The sequence below is a fragment of the Narcine bancroftii genome, chromosome 3 (genome assembly GCF_036971445.1).
Source record: "Narcine bancroftii isolate sNarBan1 chromosome 3, sNarBan1.hap1, whole genome shotgun sequence".
In the NCBI taxonomy this organism is placed as follows: domain Eukaryota; kingdom Metazoa; phylum Chordata; class Chondrichthyes; order Torpediniformes; family Narcinidae; genus Narcine; species Narcine bancroftii.
The window spans coordinates 325,954,417-325,976,149 of record NC_091471.1 but is presented as its reverse complement, the minus strand read 5'-3'; the positions used below and the strand labels follow the sequence as shown (position 1 = coordinate 325,976,149).

General features: G+C 47.1%; 1 protein-coding gene across 2 annotated transcripts in view; it reads left to right on the top strand.

The window, feature by feature from the left end:
• The window catches only part of LOC138759120 (myoD family inhibitor-like), a 34,919-nt gene extending 14,768 nt beyond the window's left edge, over positions 1-20,151 (top strand). For both annotated transcript variants that reach the window (XM_069929062.1, XM_069929063.1), the window contains 2 exons: positions 19,282-19,484; positions 20,022-20,151. In XM_069929062.1, coding sequence (XP_069785163.1) covers positions 19,282-19,484; positions 20,022-20,132 — 314 coding nt within the window. In that variant the 3' untranslated portion in view covers positions 20,133-20,151. The remainder of the gene's footprint in view (positions 1-19,281; positions 19,485-20,021) is intronic.
• Positions 20,152-21,733: the final 1,582 nt, after the last annotated feature.

The window sequence follows — 21,733 nt, the reverse complement described above, 5'->3', positions numbered from 1 at the left end:
AGCCCTCCCTGTCTCTATAACTCCCTGTGGTCTCCTTCACCCCTTCCTATCTCTGCAACCACCTCAGGTCCACTCCACCACTTCCTGTTTCTGTAACCCGCTCTGTTCCCCAACACCCATTCCTGGCTATGTAACCCCTCTTGTCCTCTTTACCCCTCTTTGTCTCTGTAACCCCGTCAGGTACCCACCACCCCTTCATGTCTCTAAACCCCTCTGGTCCCCTCCACCCATCACTGTCTCTGTAAACCCCTCTGGTCCCCTACACACCTTCCTGTCTCTGCAACACCCTGCGTTCCCCTCCATCTCTTCCTGCCTCTGTAAGCCCATCCGGTCCCCAACACCCCTCCCTGTCTCTGTAACCACTTCCAGTCCCCTACACCCCTCCTTGACTCTATAACCCCCTGTGGTTTCTTGCACCCCTCCCTGTCCCTGTAACGACCTCCAGTCCCCTCCACCCCTTCGTGTCTCTGCAACCACCTCCGGTCCACTCCACCACTTCCTGTTTCTGTAACCCCCCCCCCCCCCCTCCGGTCCCCTACACCCATCCCTGGCTCTGCAACCCCTCTGGTTCTCTTATCCCCTCTCTGTCTCTGTAACCCCCTCAGGTACCCTCCACCCCTTCCTGTCTCTGTAACCCAATTCAGTCCCCAACACCCCTCGCTGACTCTGTAACACCCTCTGGTCCTCTACACCCCTCCCTGACTCTGTAATCGCCTCTGGCCACCTACACCTCTCCATGTCTCTGTAACTCCTCCCAGTCCCCTACAACCCTCCAGTCCCCAACACCCCTCTCTGACTCTGTAACATCTTCTGGTCCTCTACACCCCTACCTGATTCTGTAACCGCCTCCGTTCCCCTGCACCCCTCTGTGTCTGTGTAACTCCTCCCAGTCCCCAACACCCCTCCATGTCTCTGTAACCCCCTCCAGTCCCCAACACCACTCCCCTGATTCTGTAACCGCCTACAGTACTCTACACCCCTCCCTGTCTCTGTAACCGCCTCTGGTACCCTCCACCCCTTCCTGTCTCTGTAACCCCCTCTGGTCCCCTACATCCCTTCCTGTATCTGCAACCCCCTCCGTTCCCCTCCACCCCTTCCTGTCTCTGTAACCCGCTCTGGTCCCTTCCACCCATCCCTGTCTCTGTAAGCCCCTCCGGTCCCCAACAACCCTCCCTGACTCTGTAACCACCTCTGTTCCCCAACACCCCTCCCTGTCTCTGTAACCCCTTCCAGTCCCCTTCACCCCTCCCTGACTCTGTCACCCCATCTGCTCTCCACCAACCATCCCTGTCTCTGTAACCTCCTCCAGTCCCCTCCACCCCTTCTTGTCTCTGCAACCCCCTCTCATCACCTTCACCTCTCCGTCTCTGTAACCCCCTCTGGTCTACTGTACCCCTTACCGTCTCTATAACCCCTCCCATTCCCCAACACCCCTCCCTGTCTCTGTAACACCCTCTGGTCCCCTCCACCACTTCCAGTCTCTGTAACAACCTCCGGACCCCTGCACCACTTCCTGTTTCTGTAACCCCCTCTGGTCCCCAACACCCATCCCTGGCTCTGTAACCCCTCTGGTCTTCTTTCCCTCTCTCTGTCTTTGTAACCCACACTGGTACCCTCCACCCCTTCCTGTTTCTGTAACCCCCTCTGGTCCCCTCCACCCATCCCTGTCTCTGTAACCCCTTCCAGTCCCCTACACCCCTCCCTGACTCTGTCACCCCATCTTGTCCCCTACACCCCTCCCTGTCTCTATAACCACCTGTGGTCTCCTGCACCCCTCCTGTCTCTGTAACCTCCTCCCTTCACATCCACCCCTTCCTGTCTCTGCAACCATCTCCGGTCCCCTCCACCACTTCCTGTTTCTGTAACCCGCTCCCGTCCCCAACACCCAACCCTGGCTATGTAACCCCTCTGGTCCTCTTTACCACTCTCTGTCTCTGTAACCCCCTCAGGTACCCTCCACCCCTTCCTGTCTCTGTAACCCCTTCCAGTCCCCTGCACCCCTTCCTGTCTCTGCAATCCCCTCTGGTCTCCTGCACCCCTCCCCATCTCTAACCTCCGGTACCCCTTCCTGCCCTAATTCCTCTCACACCATAGTGCTGACTGGTGATTTCGGTGGGCTCGGAGCTCTGAATTCTCTTCTTGTCCCACTCAAACATTCCTACGTGCTGAGAACTCTGGTGATGGGTCACCTCTCTGTGATATACATCTGTGGTTATTAGAGCAGAACACGTTTGACAGCCATGGCCTACCCCTCCCCCTCACCTGATCTCTCCCCCACTTTCTCCACCCTCATCCCTATCCTTCTCTGTCTCATCCTCTCTCTCCCACTCTCACCTCTCTCCCGACTCTCTCCTTTCTTCACCCACTCCACCACCCCTCTCCCCGTTCCACACTTTCTTTCATCCCCGATCCCCACCCTGTCCCCACCTCTCTTCACCACTGTCTTTCTTTTCTTTTCCCTACTCTCTCCCCCACTTCCTGACTCCTCTCTCACCCCCTCTTCATTTCTCCACCCCCCCCCCCTTCCCCCGTCTCTCTGGTTTCTCTCATGTCATACTAACACTGAGACACCCCATCTCTTGTCTAAATGATCATCTGGTCGTTGCAGTCAGGGGTTATAACCTCTGAACCCAGCATCGTGGTCAATGGGCAAATCCCATGAGTTTAGACTGAGACGGGATGGGGGAGGGTATAATTTATCAGTAGGCTGGTGCGGAGTGTTGTTCCAGGAACCTGCATGTTTGTGCGTCTGGAATAGATTCGTCACGAGTCAGACCGGCTTCCAGAGTGGGAGAGAGGGGGTGACAGGGCCAAGTTGGAGGATGCACAGGGAGTGTGGGGCAAGATGGGGGAACGGGGTCAGACAGTACTAACACCTCTCCCTTTCTCTCTCCCCCTCTTTCTCTCCCCCATTCTCTCCTTCTCTCTCCCCTCCAACTCTCTCCCCTTCTCCCTCTCCCTCTCTCCCATCTCTCTCCCCCTCCCCATCTCTCCCTCCCTTCACCCTCCCCCTCTCTCCCCCCACTCCCCTTCTCCCTCCCTTCACCCTCCCCCTCTCTCTCCCCACTCTCTCCTTCTCTCCCCCTCCCCTCTCTCCCTTTCTCCTCCCTCCCCATCTCTCCCTCCCTTCACCCTCTCTCCCCCACTCTCTCCTCTCTCGCCCTTGAACTCCCTCGCCCCTTCTCCTCCCTCTCCCACTCCCCCTCTCTGTCCCCTCTAACTCTCTCCCTTTCTCCTCCTTCTCCCCTCTCCCCCTTCTCCCACCCCTCCCCATTTCTCCACCCCTACCCGCTCTCTCCCCCACTCTCTCCCCTCTCTTCCTCCTCTCCCCTTCTCCTCCCTCTCCCTCCCCCTCCCCAACTCTCCCTCCCTTCACCCCCTCTCCCTCCACTCTCTCCTCTCTCCCTCCCCTCTCTCCCTTTCTCCTCCCTCCCCTCTCTCTCCACCCCTCCCCCCTCTCCCCTTCTCCTCCCTCTCCCTCCCCATCTCTGCCTTCACCCCCTCCCTCTCTCCTCCCCTTTTCCTCCCCATCTCTCTTCCCTCCCCATCACCCCTCCCCCTCTTCTCCCTCTCCCTCCCTTCACCCCTCCCAATCTCTCCCTCCCTTCACCCCTCCCAATCTCTCCCTCCCTTCACCCCTCCCCTCTCCCCATCTCTCCCCCCTTTCCCTTCACCCCCTCCACTCTCTACCCCTCTATTCCTCCTCTCCCCCTCTCTCTCTCCCTCCCCTCTCCCCCTCTCTCTCCCATCTCTCTCTCCTCTCCCCCTCCCCATCTTTCCTTTCCTTCATCCTCTCCTCCCTCTCCCTATCTCTCCCTCCCTTCACCCCTCCTCCACTCTCTCCCTTCACCCCTCCCCTCTCCTCCCTTTCTCCCTCCCTTCACCCCTCCCCCTCGCCATCTCCCTCTCTTTCTCCTCCCTCTCCCATCTCTCTCCACTTCTCCATCTCTCTCCACTTCTCCCTCTCCCCCTCCCCCATCTCTCTCCCTTTCTCCTCCCTCTCCTTCACCCCCCCTCTCCCCTTCTCCTCCCTCTCTCTCTCTCTCTCCCCTTCTCCCTCTCCTGTCCCTCCCCTCCCAGACCTGTGCCTTTCCCTCCTGCTGAGCTGTCTGTTCTGCCGTCCAGCGGAGACGTGCCGGCTTCTCCAGCCGGGGGTCCGGGAGGCGGTGGGGGGCTGCGGCTGTGGCCGGGCTGGGGTGACGGGGCCGGGGGCTCATTGGGACATGGGCCCCCTGGTGTGCGCCCCCGACTGCTCGCTGCTCGACGCCTGTCAGCAGGGCGGGGAGTGCCTGGAGCTGGCGCTGGAGATCTCCGAGCTCTGCTACCGCTGAGTAATGTCGGGGAGGAGTGGGGGGAGGGGAGGGAGAGGAATTGGGGGCAGGGGTGCTGCATGGGAAAGGGAACGGTGGGAGAGGGAGAAGTTGGGGGACAGGTTGGGAAGGGTGTGGGGTTCCCCAGCGCCCGATCTCCGCTCAATTCTGGTGTCTTCTCATGACGGACTCTGATCGGTTCACCGTGTTCAGACAGTCACACAAACTCAAACATACAAACTCACTCGCAATCACACACACAAACTCACACTCGCAATCACACACACAAACTCACACTCGCAATCACACACACAAACTCGCAATCACACACACAAACTCACACTCATATAAGCTCACAATCACACACAAACCCACTCACAATCACACACACAAACTCACACGAACTCAAACTCACAATCACAGACACCCAGATTCACACACAATCACACAAACCCAAACTCACACACAATCACACACATGCAAACTCACAATCACACATACAAACCCACTCACAATCACACACACGAACTCAAACTCACAATCACATACACCCAAACTCACTCACAATCACACACACAAACCCATTCACAATCACACACATCCAAACTCACTCACAATCACACACACAAACCCACTCACAATCACACACACACAAACTCACACGAACTCAAACTCACAATCACACACACAAACAAACCCACTTACAATCACACACAAACTCACACACACAGAAACTCTCACACAAACACACACACCCACACACACACAAACCAACACAAACTCACACTCAAACTCACTCACAATCACACCTACAAACTCACATTCAAGCTCACAATCACACACACTCACAAACTTGAACTGAATCACACACACAAACTCACAACCACACACACAAACTCACAATTACAAACTTACAATCACACACACAAACTCACAATCACACACACAAACTCACACTCACTCAAACTCACACACTCAAACTCACAATCACATACACACACACACAAATTCTCACAAACACATGCACGCTAACACAATCACACACACACAAACTCACTCACAACCACACACACACTGACTCACACACACACAAACTTATACTCCCACACAATCACTCAAACACACAAATACAAACACTCAAACTCACACAGTCATACACACAAACTTACACCACCACACACTAACTCACAAACACACACACAGTCACAAACACACTTATACGCACACAAACATATTTACACACTCAATCACATTCACACAAACTCATACACACAAAACAAATTCATACACACATACAATCACACTCACACACACAATTTCATACTCATACAAACACACATAAACTCATCACACACACACAAACACACTGACAGAAATACAAACGCACTCAGTCACAAAAACTCACAAACATACACACACACAAATTCACACTCACCCACAAACTCAACACAGACAAACAAATTCACACGCACACACTTACACGTACAAACTCACTCAGACACAAAAACTCACAAACACAAACTCCTCCTCACACACAGATCCACACTCACCCACAAACTCACATGCACACATACAAACTAACTCACACAGATATAGAAGCACACACAAACTCAGTCACACACAAACTCACTGAGACAGACAAACTCACACAGACACACAAACTCACCCCCACACAATTTCACACTCACACACAAACTTACATAAAAATTCACACACACAAAAACACTGAGACAAACAAACTCACACTCACCAATACACACAAACTCACACTCAGATATAAAAATTCACACACACAAATAAACACACTCAGCCTCACACAACAGACAAATTCACACCCACAAACTCACTCACAAACACAAACTCAGACACACACAGATACACACAAACACACTCATGTGCACAAACACACAAACTTACACTCACACAAACACACACAGACAAATACAAACAGACACACAAATTCACACCCACAAACTCACACTCACAAACACAGTCACAGTTACACACAAATACACAAACACCCTCACACACACAAATTCACACTTACCCACAAACTCACATGCACACACATTCACACACAAACACCATCAACAAATTCACACACTGACACACACAAATACACATACACAAACTCACCCTAACACACACTCATAAACTCACACCCATAAACTAACACACAAACTCACACTCACACACAAATGCACAAACAAACACACTGACAGACACACATACTCAAACACACAGACACACACTAACACACACACACACAAACAAATTCACACTCACAGACACACCCACACACACATACAAATTCACACTCACACATACACTCACAAAAATTCACACAAACTCACACGATACACAAACATACAAAAGCACACAAAAATTCACACATACAAATATACATACAAACGCAACTTCACACACACACACACAAATTCAGACTCACTCACAAACACACTCTTACACACAGTCAGGCCCCCACACACACACAAACTCACCCTAACACACATACAGTCACAGTTACACACATATACACATACACAAACTCACCCTAACACACAGTCACAGTTACACACAAATACACATACACAAACTCACAATCACACCCCCACACACACTCACTCACACACACAAACTCACCCTAACACACACAGAGTCACAATTACACACAAATACACATACACAAACTCACATGCACACACAAACTCACCATCACACACATTCACGCACACAAACTCAAACACATACAAACACACACACTCTCATAAACTAACACACACACAAACACATGTGCACAAACACATTCACACACAAACTCACAAACAAACACACTGACAAACACAGACAGACACACTAACTCACACAAACACCCCCACACACAAACACCCTCACACACATAAAAACACTCATACACACACAAACTCACACTCTCAGACACACAAACTCACCCACACACACATACAAATTCACTCACATATACAAATGCACCCTCACACACACACAAATTCAGAATCACTCACAAGCACACTTACTCACACACACACAAACTCATACACAGTACAAACACACCCTCACATACATTCACACACAAATTCACACACATTCACACTCACCCACAAACTCACACTCACAGATACACACACAAACATACACAAAATTTCACACACACACACAAACTCACCCTCACACACACAAACACACATGCACAAACTCACACTCATATACAAAAATTCACACACAAGCTCCCCCACACACAAATGCACACTCACAGATACACACAAACTTGTGCACAGACAAACAAACCTACACTCACATACAAAAATTCGCACACACAAATACACACACTAACTCACCCACACACACACAAATTCACACTCACCCACAAACTCACATGCACACACACAAACTCACACATACAGAAACTCACCATCACACAAACACACACTCATAAACTCACACACATAAACTATTACACACACAAACTCACATGCACAAATAAACAAACTCACACTGACACACATACTCAAACGCACAGACACACACCAACTCACACACATAAACTCACTCAGTCACTAAAACTCACACTGATACAAAATCACCCACACACACAAACACATAGGCACACAGACAAACAGAAACACACTCATGCACACACAAACTCACTCACAGTCACACACAAATTCACACACACACAAACTCACACTCACAAACTCATTGAGACACTTATTCACACACACGCATACACAAAAATTCACACACTGAAACACACAAACACACAGATACACACAAAATCACTGAGAGACAGACAAACACAGACATAGAAATTCACCACCCACACAGGCAAATTCACACTCACACAAAAACACACGCGCACACACAAACTCACACTCACAGATACACACAATCACATGCACAAACACACACAAACTCACACTGAGACACACAAATTCACACTCACCCACTAACATGCACACACACACAAACTCACCCTCATGCACACAAACTCACCCTCACAAACAGAAACACACATCCACACACAAATTCACACACTCACACACAAACCCACGCTCACACACAATCTCACACACACTAACTCCCACCCACACAAATACACACACACAAACCAACACAAACTCTCACACACAAATGCACACACAATCACAAACTCACAAACTAATACACACAAAAACATAAACACACACACATTCACACACCCTCAAACTCACACTAACAGATACACAAACTCACCCCCACACACAGGCAAATTCATACACACAAACTCACTCTCACACACACTAACTCCCACCCACACAAACACACATACACAAACCAACAAACTCTCACACACGCAAATGCACACACACACAAACTCATACACACACACAAGCACAAATTCACCCTCACACACACACATTCACACTCACCCACAAACTCACACTCACAGATACACACAAACATATACTCACACAAACACACTCACACACAAAATTTCACACACACAAGTACTCACCCTCACACAGAGACAAATTCACACATACAAACTCACCCTCACACACAAATTCACACTCACCCACAAACACACACACACATAGATACACACACACACATAGATACAAACACACTCACACAAACTCACACTCAGATACAGAAATTCACACACAAACTCGCCCCCACACACACAAATTCACACACACAGATATACACAAACACACTCACGTGCACAGACAAACAAACCTACACTCACACTCATATACAAAAATTCACACTCACACAAATACATATACAAACTCACCCTCACACACACAAATTCACATTCACCCACAACTTCACAAACTCACACTCACAGATACACACTCACATGCACAAACACAAAAACCTACACTCAAATGCAAAAATTCACAAACTCACACTCAAATGCAAAAATTCACAAACACACACAAACTTACACTCACACAAACACACTGAGACAAAAAATGCACACACTCACATACGCAAACAAACTCACCATCACACACACACAAATTCACACTCACCAACTAAATCACATGCGCACACACACACACAAACTCACACTCACACACAAACTCACCCTCAGACAGAGAAACACATGCACACATGAACTCACTCACAGTCACACACACAAACTTACACTCACAAACTCACTCACACCCAGACAAACACACACACACAAACCAACATAAACTCTCACACACACAATCACACACACACAAACACTCAAACACAAGCACAAACTCTCCCTCACACACACACATTCACACTCACCCACAAACTCACACTCACAGATACACACATACACTCACAAACACACACACACAAATACACACAATTACTCACCCTCACACACACAGACAAATTCACACACACACAAACTCACACTGAGGCACACAAACCTGCACTCACAGATACATACAAACACACATGCACAAACACACAGAAACTTACACTCACAAACTCACAGATGCAAAAATTCACAAATACACACAAACTCACCCTCACACAAATTCATACTCACCCACAAAATCACAAACACACGTGCTCAAACTTACACTCACACTCAAGACACAAAAATTCACACACTCACCCTCACACAAAAACTCACCCTAACACACACATATTCACACTTACTCACAAACTCACTCTCACGCACAAACACATATGCACACGCACACACAAACAAACACACTCATAAACTCACGCCCAAAAACTTAACACACACATAAACTCACACAAACTCAAACTCACAATCATACATACACAGTCACACACACACTAATTCACACCCACACAAACTGACACAAACAATCGTGTGCAAACACACTCACATGAACTCACACACACAAACTCAACAGAAAATCTCACACTCATACACACAAACACAAACTTACACACATACAAAAATTCACACTCAAATACACACACAAACTCACACACACATTCATAAACTCACACCATAAACTCACGCACTCACAAAAACACAAACTCAAACACAAACACCCCCCACACACACAAAATACACACACAAAATCACCCTCACACACACAGAAACACACACACACTCACGCTCATAAACTCACACCCACAAACTCATACACACACACTCACACTCACAGAAACACACAAACTTACACTCATGCATGCAAACACAAACACAAATTCACACAAACAAACACTGGCACACACACACACAATTTCACACAAACAAACTCACCCTGGCACACACACACACACACAAATTCACACTCACACACACTCACATTCATTCAACATATATACAAACTCACACATACACACACAAGTACACACAAACTCACTCACACGCACAAACTCAGAAAGAAATACTCACACACATACACACAAACTCACACACACAAATACATATTAACACTCACTCAGACACAAATATTCACACACAAACTCACATATTTTCACACACAAATTCACACAAACACACACACACACTCATAAACTCACACCATAAACTCACACTCACACAAAAACGCAAACTCACATGCACAGACACACAAACTCACATAGACAAACTCACTCAGACACAAATCTCACACACAAACTCACCCCCACACACTCACATTCATAAACACACCCACAAACTCATACACACACAAACTCACACTCACACACAGAAACTCTCACTCACAGAAACACACAGACACACACAAATTTACACTCATGCATGCAAACACACACTTACACAAACTCACATTGGCACACACACAAACTCACATTCATTCAACACATATACAAACTCTCACACACAAAATCACAATCACACACACAAATGCACACAAACTTACACGCACAAACTCAGACACAAAAACTCACACTCACACACCGCACACAGACAGACACACACATACCCACACACAGGAACACACACACACACACTGACATACACACAAATTCACACTTACACACAAACTCATGCACACACAAACTCACACACATACAAACAGTCACAGATACACACAAACTCAAACTCACACATGCACAAACACAAACTCACACTCACAGACAAACACAAACTCGCACTCCGACACACAATATACACACACATATTCACACTCACCCACAAACTCCCTCATACACACAGACACACACACAAATTCACACACACTAATAAACTCACACCATAAACTCACACTCACACAAAAACACAAACTCACGTGCACACACAAACTACATACACAAACTCACTCAGACACAAATCTCACACACAAACTCACCCCCACACACGCACATTCATAAACACACCCACAAACGCATACACACACAAACTCACACTCACACACAGAAACTCTCACTCACAGAAACACGCAAACACACAAAACCTTACACTCACACAAACACACTGAGACACAAAAATGCACACACTCACATACGCACACAAACTCACCATCACGCACACACAAATTCACACTCACCAACTAAATCACATGCCCACACACACACCAACGCACACTCACACACAAACTCACCCTCAGACACAGAAACACATGCACACACGAACTTACTCACAGTCACACGCACAAACTTACACTCACACACAGAAACTCTCACTCACAGAAACACACAGACACACACAAATTTACAATCATGCATGCAAACACACACAAACTCACACTGGCACACACACAAACACATTCATTCAACACATATACAAACTCTCACACACAAACTCACATGCATGCAAACTCACAGTCACAGACACACTCAAACTCACCCACAAACAAAACTCACACTCAGACACACAAATTCACACTCACCCACAAACTCCCTCATACACACAGACACACAAATTCACACACACACAAACACACACTCAAACTCACACCCACTAACTCACACACAAACTCACACATGCACAAACATACTCACACACAAACAAAAAACAAACTTACGCTGACAGACACACACACATACTCAAACACACACAAACTCGCTCAGACACAAAAACACACACACACGCTCACAGAAACTCACCAAAACACATATGCGCACACAAACTCACCCTCACACAAATTCACACTCACAAACACACTCACACTCATAAACTCACACCCACAAACTCACACTCACACACACACATTCTCACACAGATTCATACACACACACAAAACTCACAAACTCACACTCACAAACATGTACACATAAACTTGCACTCACATAGACACACACTAATTCACACTCACATGCACAAACTCAAGCAGAAAAACTCACACTCATACACACAAACTCACACTCACACAAACTCACATTCATTCAACACATATACAAACTCACACACAAACTCACACTCACACACAAATGCATACAAACTTACACGCACAATCTCAGACACAAAAACTCACACAGACACAAATCTACACTCATGGATGCAAACTCACACTCATGCGCACAAACTCACACACATGCACACACACAAACTCACCCATGCACAAATTTACACTAATGCATGCAAACACACACACAAACTCACACACTCATAAACACACACACAAACACACACTCACAGAAACTCACACTGACACAATCTCACACTTGCACACACACTCACACATGCACATACAAACTCGTATGCACACAAACTCAGTCACACTCACAAAAATATTCACACTCACGCACAAACTCAGACACAAAAACTCACATTCACAAACTCAAACACACACCAACTCACACTCACACACCGCACACAGACAGACACACACATACCCACACACAGGAACACACACACACTGACATACACACAAATTCACACTTACACACAAACTCATGCACACACAAACTCACACGCATACAAACAGTCACATATACACACAAACTCAAACTCACACATGCACAAACACAAACTCACACTCCGACACACAATATTCACACACAAATTCACACTCACCCACAAACTCCCTCATACACACAGACACACACACAAATTCACACAAACACACACACACTCATACTCACACCATAAACTCACACTCACACAAAAACACAAACTCACATGCACAAACTCACTCAGACACAAATCTCACACACAAACTCACCCCCACACACTCACATTCATAAACACACCCACAAACTCATACACACACAAACTCACACACAGAAACTCTCACTCACAGAAACACACAGACACACACAAATTTACAATCATGCATGCAAACACACACTCACACAAACTCACACTGGCACACACACAAACACATTCATTCAACACATATACAAACTCTCACACACACAAATGCACACAAACTCACACACAAAAACACACTCACACAAACTCACACAGACACAAACCTACACTCATGCATACACAGAAACTCACACTCATGCACACAAACTCAGTCACAGACTCACACAAATACATTCATGCACAAACTCAGACACAAAAACTCACACATACAAACTCACACTTACACACCACACACAAACAGACACACACATACCCACACACAGGAACACACACACACACATACTGACATACACACAAATTCACACTTACAAACTCATGCACACACAAACTCACACGCATAGTCACAGATACACACAAACTCACACTCACAGACAAACACAAACTCACACTCAGACACACAATACACACACACAAATTCACACTCACCCACAAACTCTCTCATACACACAGACACACACACAAATTCTCACACACACACTCAAACACACCCATTAACTCACACAAACACCCTCACACACATTCACACACACACAGAAACTCACTCTCAAACTTACACACACTCATACTTGCACACACACAAACTCTCACTCATTTACACACAAACTTGCTTGCACACAAAGTCACACTCACATGCTCAAACTCAGACAGAAAAATCACACATACACACAAATTCACACACGTACACAAACTTTCACTCACACAAACTCACACTCAGATGCAAAAATTCACACATATACAAACAAACACAAACTCACACACACAAACTCATACGCAAACACATGCGTACATACACAAAATCACACTCACACACAAACTCACACTCTCACCCACACACAATACTCATGTATGCAAACACACACTCATGCACACACACAAATTCACACACAAACTTACACTCATGTACACAAACACACACCCACACAAATTCACATTCACACAAACTCACACTGACACACTCACACACAAACTCTTGTGCACACACAAACTCACATGCATGCAAACTCACAGTCACAGACACACTCAAACTCACCCACAAACAAAACTCACACTCAGACACACAAATTCACACTCACCCACAAGCTCCCTCATACACACAGACACACAAATTCACACACACACAAACACACACTCAAACTCACACCCACTAACTCACACACAAACTCACACATGCACAAACATACTCACACACAAACAAAAAACAAACTTACGCTGACAGACACACACACATACTCAAACACACACAAACTCGCTCAGACACAAAAACACACACACACACGCTCACAGAAACTCACCAAAAAACATATGCGCACACAAACTCACCCTCACACAAATTCACACTCACAAACACACTCACACTCATAAACTCACACCCACAAACTCACACTCACACACACACATTCTCACACAGATTCATACACACACACAAAACTCACAAACTCACACTCACAAACATGTACACATAAACTTGCACTCACATAGACACACACTAATTCACACTCACATGCACAAACTCAAGCAGAAAAACTCACACTCATACACACAAACTCACACTCACACAAACTCACATTCATTCAACACATATACAAACTCACACACAAACTCACACTCACACACAAATGCATACAAACTTACACGCACAATCTCAGACACAAAAACTCACACAGACACAAATCTACACTCATGGATACACACAAACTCACACTCATGCGCACAAACTCACACACATGCACACACACAAACTCACCCATGCACAAATTTACACTAATGCATGCAAACACACACACAAACTCACACTGTCACACACAGAAACTCACACACTCATAAACACACACACAAACACACACTCACAGAAACTCACACTGACACAATCTCACACTTGCACACACACTCACACATGCACATACAAACTCATATGCACACAAACTCAGTCACACTCACAAAAATATTCACACTCACGCACAAACTCAGACACAAAAACTCACATTCACAAACTCAAACACACACCAACTCACACTCACACACCGCACACAGACAGACACACACATACCCACACACAGGAACACACACACACTGACATACACACAAATTCACACTTACACACACACTCATGCACACACAAACTCACACGCATACAAACAGTCACATATACACACAAACTCAAACTCACACATGCACAAACACAAACTCACACTCCGACACACAATATTCACACACAAATTCACACTCACCCACAAACTCCCTCATACACACAGACACACACACAAATTCACACAAACACACACACACTCATACTCACACCATAAACTCACACTCACACAAAAACACAAACTCACATGCACAGACACACAAACTCACATACACAAACTCACTCAGACACAAATCTCACACACAAACTCACCCCCACACACTCACATTCATAAACACTCCCACAAACTCATACACACACAAACTCACACACAGAAACTCTCACTCACAGAAACACACAGACACACACAAATTTACAATCATGCATGCAAACACACACTCACACAAACTCACACTGGCACACACACAAACACATTCATTCAACACATATACAAACTCTCACACACACAAATGCACACAAACTCACACACAAAAACACACTCACACAAACTCACACAGACACAAACCTACACTCATGCATACACAGAAACTCACACTCATGCACACAAACTCAGTCACAGACTCACACAAATACATTCATGCACAAACTCAGACACAAAAACTCACACGCACAAACTCAAACACACACCAACTCACACACACAAACTCACACTCACACACCGCACACAGACAGACACACACATACCCACACACAGGAACACACACACACATACTGACATACACACAAAATCACACTTACACACAAACTCATGCACACACAAACTCACATGCATATAAACAGTCACAGATACACACAAACTCACACTCACAGACAAACACAAACTCACACTCAGACACACAATATACACACACAAATTCACACTCACCCACAAACTCACTCATACACACAGACACACACACTCAAACACACCCATTAACTCACACAAACACCCTCACACACATTCACACACACAGAGAAACTCACTCTCAAACTTACACACACTCATACTTGCACACACACAAACTCTCACTCATGCACACACAAACTTGCTTGCACACAAAGTTACATTCACATGCTCAATCTCAGACAGAAAAATCACACATACACACAAATTCACACACATAAACTTTCACTCACACAAACTCACACTCAGATGCAAAAATTCACACATATACAAACACACACACAAACTCACACGCAAACACATACGTACATACACACAAAATCACACTCACACACAAACTCACACTCTCACCCACACACAATACTCATGCATGCAAACACACACTCATGCACACACACAAATTCACACACAAACTTACGCTCATGTACACAAACACACACCCACACAAATTCACATTCACACAAACTCACACTGAAACACACACACACAAACTCACACTTGCACACACACTCACACACAAACTCTCGTGCACACACAAACTCACATGCATACAAACTCACAGTCATAGACACACTCAAACTCACACACAAACACAAACTCACACTCAGACACACAAATTCACACTCACCCACAAACTCCCTCATACACGCAGACACACACAAATTCACACACACACAAACACACACCCACTAATTCACACAGACTCACACACAAACTCACACATGCACAAACTCATACTCACACACAAACAAAAAACAAACTTACGCTGACAGACACACACACATACTCAAACACACACAAACTCGCTCAGACACAAAAACACACACACACACGCTCACAGAAACTCACCAAAACACATATGCACACACACAAACTCACCCTCACACAAATTCACACTCACAAACACACTCACACCCACAAACTCACACACACACACACAAAACTCACAAACTCACACTCACAAACATGCACACATAAACTTGCACCCACATAGACACACACTAATTCACACTCACATGCACAAATTCAAGCAGAAAAACACACTCATACACACAAACTCACACACACAAACTCACACTCAGACACAAAAATTCACACACATACACTCATAAACTCACACCATAAACTCACAATCACACACAAAAACACAAACTCACATGCAGACACACAAACTCACTCACACAAAAACACACACACAAACTCACCCTCACACACATTCACATACACAAATTCACCCTCACACATACAGAAACTTACATACACTCACACTCATAAACTCACACCCACAAACTCATATACACACAAACTCACACTCACAATCAGAAACTCTCAGTCACAAAAACTCACACAGACACACATAAATTTACACTCATGCATGCAAACACACACACTCACAAATTCACACACAATCTCACACTGGCACACGTTCACACGCACAAATTCACATTCGCTCAACACATATACAAACACACACAAACTCACACTTACACACACAAATGCACACAAATTCACTCACACACACAAACTCGGATACAAAAACTCCCACTCACACAAACTCACACAGACACAAACCTAGACTCATGCACACAAACACACACTAATAAACTTACACTAATCCATGCAAACACACACACACACAAATTCACACTCACACAAACTCACACTAACACACAGAAACTCACACACACACTCATAAACTCACACAAACTCACACTCACAGAAACTCACACAGACACACAAACTTACACTCATACACACACCCATGCAAATTCACACTCACACCCACTCACACACAAATTCACACTTATGCACATACAAACTCGTATGCACACAAACTCAGTCACAGACTCACACAAATACTCACTCATGCACAAACTCAGACACAAAAACTCACACTCACACACATAAAAACACCAACTCACACTCAAACTCACACACCACACACACATGCATGCACACGCACACACACGCACACACTGACACACATGCTCACATACATAGACACAACAACCAACACACACACACATGCACTCACACACAGACACAGATGGACACACAGACACACACACACTTACACACGTGCATGCACGTACACACACAAGCATAATCACACACAGACTTACATATACACTGACACAAACATACACAAATACAGACATGCACACAAACACACACACACAAATGCGTGCACACAACTTTGCCATAGTACTGCACTGATTGTTCAAACACTGACCTAGAGTCCTTGCGGGTTCCAGATTCAGCGAACTGGGGCCTGGGTTCCCCCATGGGGATGGCTAACTTCTCATCTCTGCCTTCCTCCCACGTCAATCTCCCGCTCACCCCTTCCATTCCCTATTCTCTCTCGTCATCTCTATCCCCATCCCCCTTCCTCTTCCCCTCCCCTCCCCTCTCTTCCCCCTCACTCGTCCTCTCGCTCCCCCTCCCTCTCTCTCTCCTCCCCTCTCTCCCTCTCTCTCTCTCTCTCTCTCACTCTCTCTCTCTCTCTCCCATCCCGATCCCCCCTCCTCCTTCTCCCCTCTCTCCCCTCCTCCACTTTCCCTCCCCCTCTTTCTCCCCCTCCCCTCTCTCTATCCCTCTCTCCCATCCCCTTCTCCCTCTTTCTCCCCCACTCTCTATCCCTCTCTCCCATTCCCCCCTCCTCTCTCCTTCTCCCTCCCTCTCCCCTCTCTCCCTTCCCCTCTCTCTCCGACAGACTGCTGCCTGCACTGTGTCCTTGCATGCCTCTTCTGCCAGCTGTTCTCGTTCTGCGGGACCGTGGACTGTGGCGCCCCGTGGCTGGGAGTGGAGCCGGGGGCACCTGCCTGCTGCTGCCGCGGAGCCGGGGACGGTGCGGAGGACTGCGGGGGTGCCTGTGCCCTGCTGCGGGAGTGCTGCGGCACTGCAGACTGCCTGGAGGTCTGCCTGGAGTGTTGCTCTGTGTGCTTCCCCGTCTGATAGGGGTGATGGAAGGAGGAGGGGGTGGGGGGGGCAGAGTAGCCCGGGGGAGAGAGGGGGAGAAATATAAGGGGGGAGGAGGGGGGGAGGGGGGGAGGGGGAGAGGGAGGGGGAGAGAGGGGAGGGGGAAAGGAGCGAGGGGAGGAGGTAGAGTGGGGAGGGAGGGGAAGTGCAGATAGGGAGGGGAGAGATGGGAGTAGGAAGAGGAGGGAGGGAGGGGATAGAGTGAGGGGGAGAGGGGAGTGGGGTGAGTGTCCTACTCACTCTCCGATAGTCTCCATCATCCTGGGTCTTCCTCCCCCACCCAACATCATGTCTCCCCCTCTCTCTCCCCATCTCTCTCCCCTTTCTCTAACCCCCTCTCTCCCCTTCTTTCTCTGCTCTCTAACCACCCCTCTCCCCCTCTCCCTCCCCCCTCTCTCTCTCTCTCCCCTCACTCCCCCCTCTCTTTCCCCCCCCCTCGCTCCCCCTTCTCTCTCTCCCCACTCTCTCCCCCAGACCCGGATGACTCCACTGGTTGAGTGTGGACGGTGCAGGGTAATTCAGAATGGATCCCATCTCGGATGCGTGAGCAGAATGTTCCAGTGTTTACCCTTCAACCCCAAATAAAATTGACTTCACTGCCCAACCCCTCTTTTTATTCAGGGTAAACCATGGGAGGGGTGGTGAGGGAACTCCGCGCTGTGGAAGGGTAGGTGAGGGAGCTCTGTGCTCTGGGAGGGGTGGTGAGGGAGCTCCTTGATATTGAGCAGTCAGTGAGGGAGCTTCTTGCTGTGGGAGGGGCTGATGAGGGAGCTCCTTGCTGTGGGAGAGGGTGATAAGAAAGTCCCATGCTGTGGGATGGTCAGTGAGGGAGCTCTGTCCTGTGCTCGGCTCACTGAGGGGCCCCTGTGCTTTGCGAGAGGGACATCCACCTAAATATGAATCTGGGGCCTCCTCTACATCCCACAGACACCAGCTCCCTGGGGAAAGACCCCTCTATCTCAGCAGCCCACAAACTTCCCCGCGAACCTCTCTTCTCACAGCACCTCGGGGTGGCTTTCAACTCCTACTCCATAACCTTCCATTAATCTTCCATCCATGTGTCTAAGAGTCTCTTAAATGCCCCCAATCTTCCAGCCTCCACCACCAAACCCCCCCCCCCCACCAGCGAGACATTCCAGGGCCCCACAACTCTCTGTGTAAAGAAACTTCCCCCTAAACTTCCCTCCCTCCACTTTGTACCGACGTCCTCTGGTGTCTGGGAAACAAGCGCTGGCCATCCACCCGATCGACGCCTCTCAGAATCTTGTTGACCTCGATCTAGTCTCCTCTCATCCTTCCAAAGAGAAAAGTCCTGGCTCTGCTCACGTTGCCTCATTAAACTTGTTTCCCAATCCTGGTGAATCTCTTCTGCCCCCTCTCCACACTGTCCACATTCTTCCTGTAACGAGGCGACCAGAACTGAACACTAAGTATGGTATCACCAGAGATTTGAAGAGTTGTGACATTACCTCTCGACTCCTGAACTCAATCCCCTGACTACTGAAGCTCAACGTCCCATTTGCCTTCTTAACGATCCTATCAACCTGCGCGGCGTCCTTGAGGGACGTATATATTTGGACCCTAAGGTCCCTCTATCATCCACACCGTTAAGTAACTGACATTTGAGACGCCTTTGCTCTCAAAACCTCGTGGAAATGACAGAAGTGATGCACATTTTCCAGGATGCGGTGCTGCTGCCTGGAAGAATTATCTATTTTCTCCTTCCATCCTCGCGTGTTTGTAGAACAGCGATACACAAGAACTAGGAGCATAAATTGGCCATCCGTCTCGTCGAGCCCTGCTCCACCCTTCAATGAGATAGTGGCTGATCTGACTAGAGGCTCATCTCCACCAACCTGCCTTTTCTCCACATCCCTTCGTTCCCCGACGATGTAAAAAGCTTTCATAAATCTATTTACTGAGGTCGCCTCCACTGCTTCAATGGGCAGTGAATCCCACAGATACCCCACCCTCTGGGAAAAGCATCTCGGTTCTAAATCTACTCCCCTGGATCCTGAGACTCTGTTCCCTAGTTTTCGTCTCCCTACCAATGGGAACAACTTATCCGCCTCTATGTTATTGTCACTTTTCATAATTTTATACGTTTCTCAAAGATTCTTTCAAATTCCAGCCAGTACAGATTTTACATTTATTGTCACAGTACATGACGTTACGTCCAACCCTGA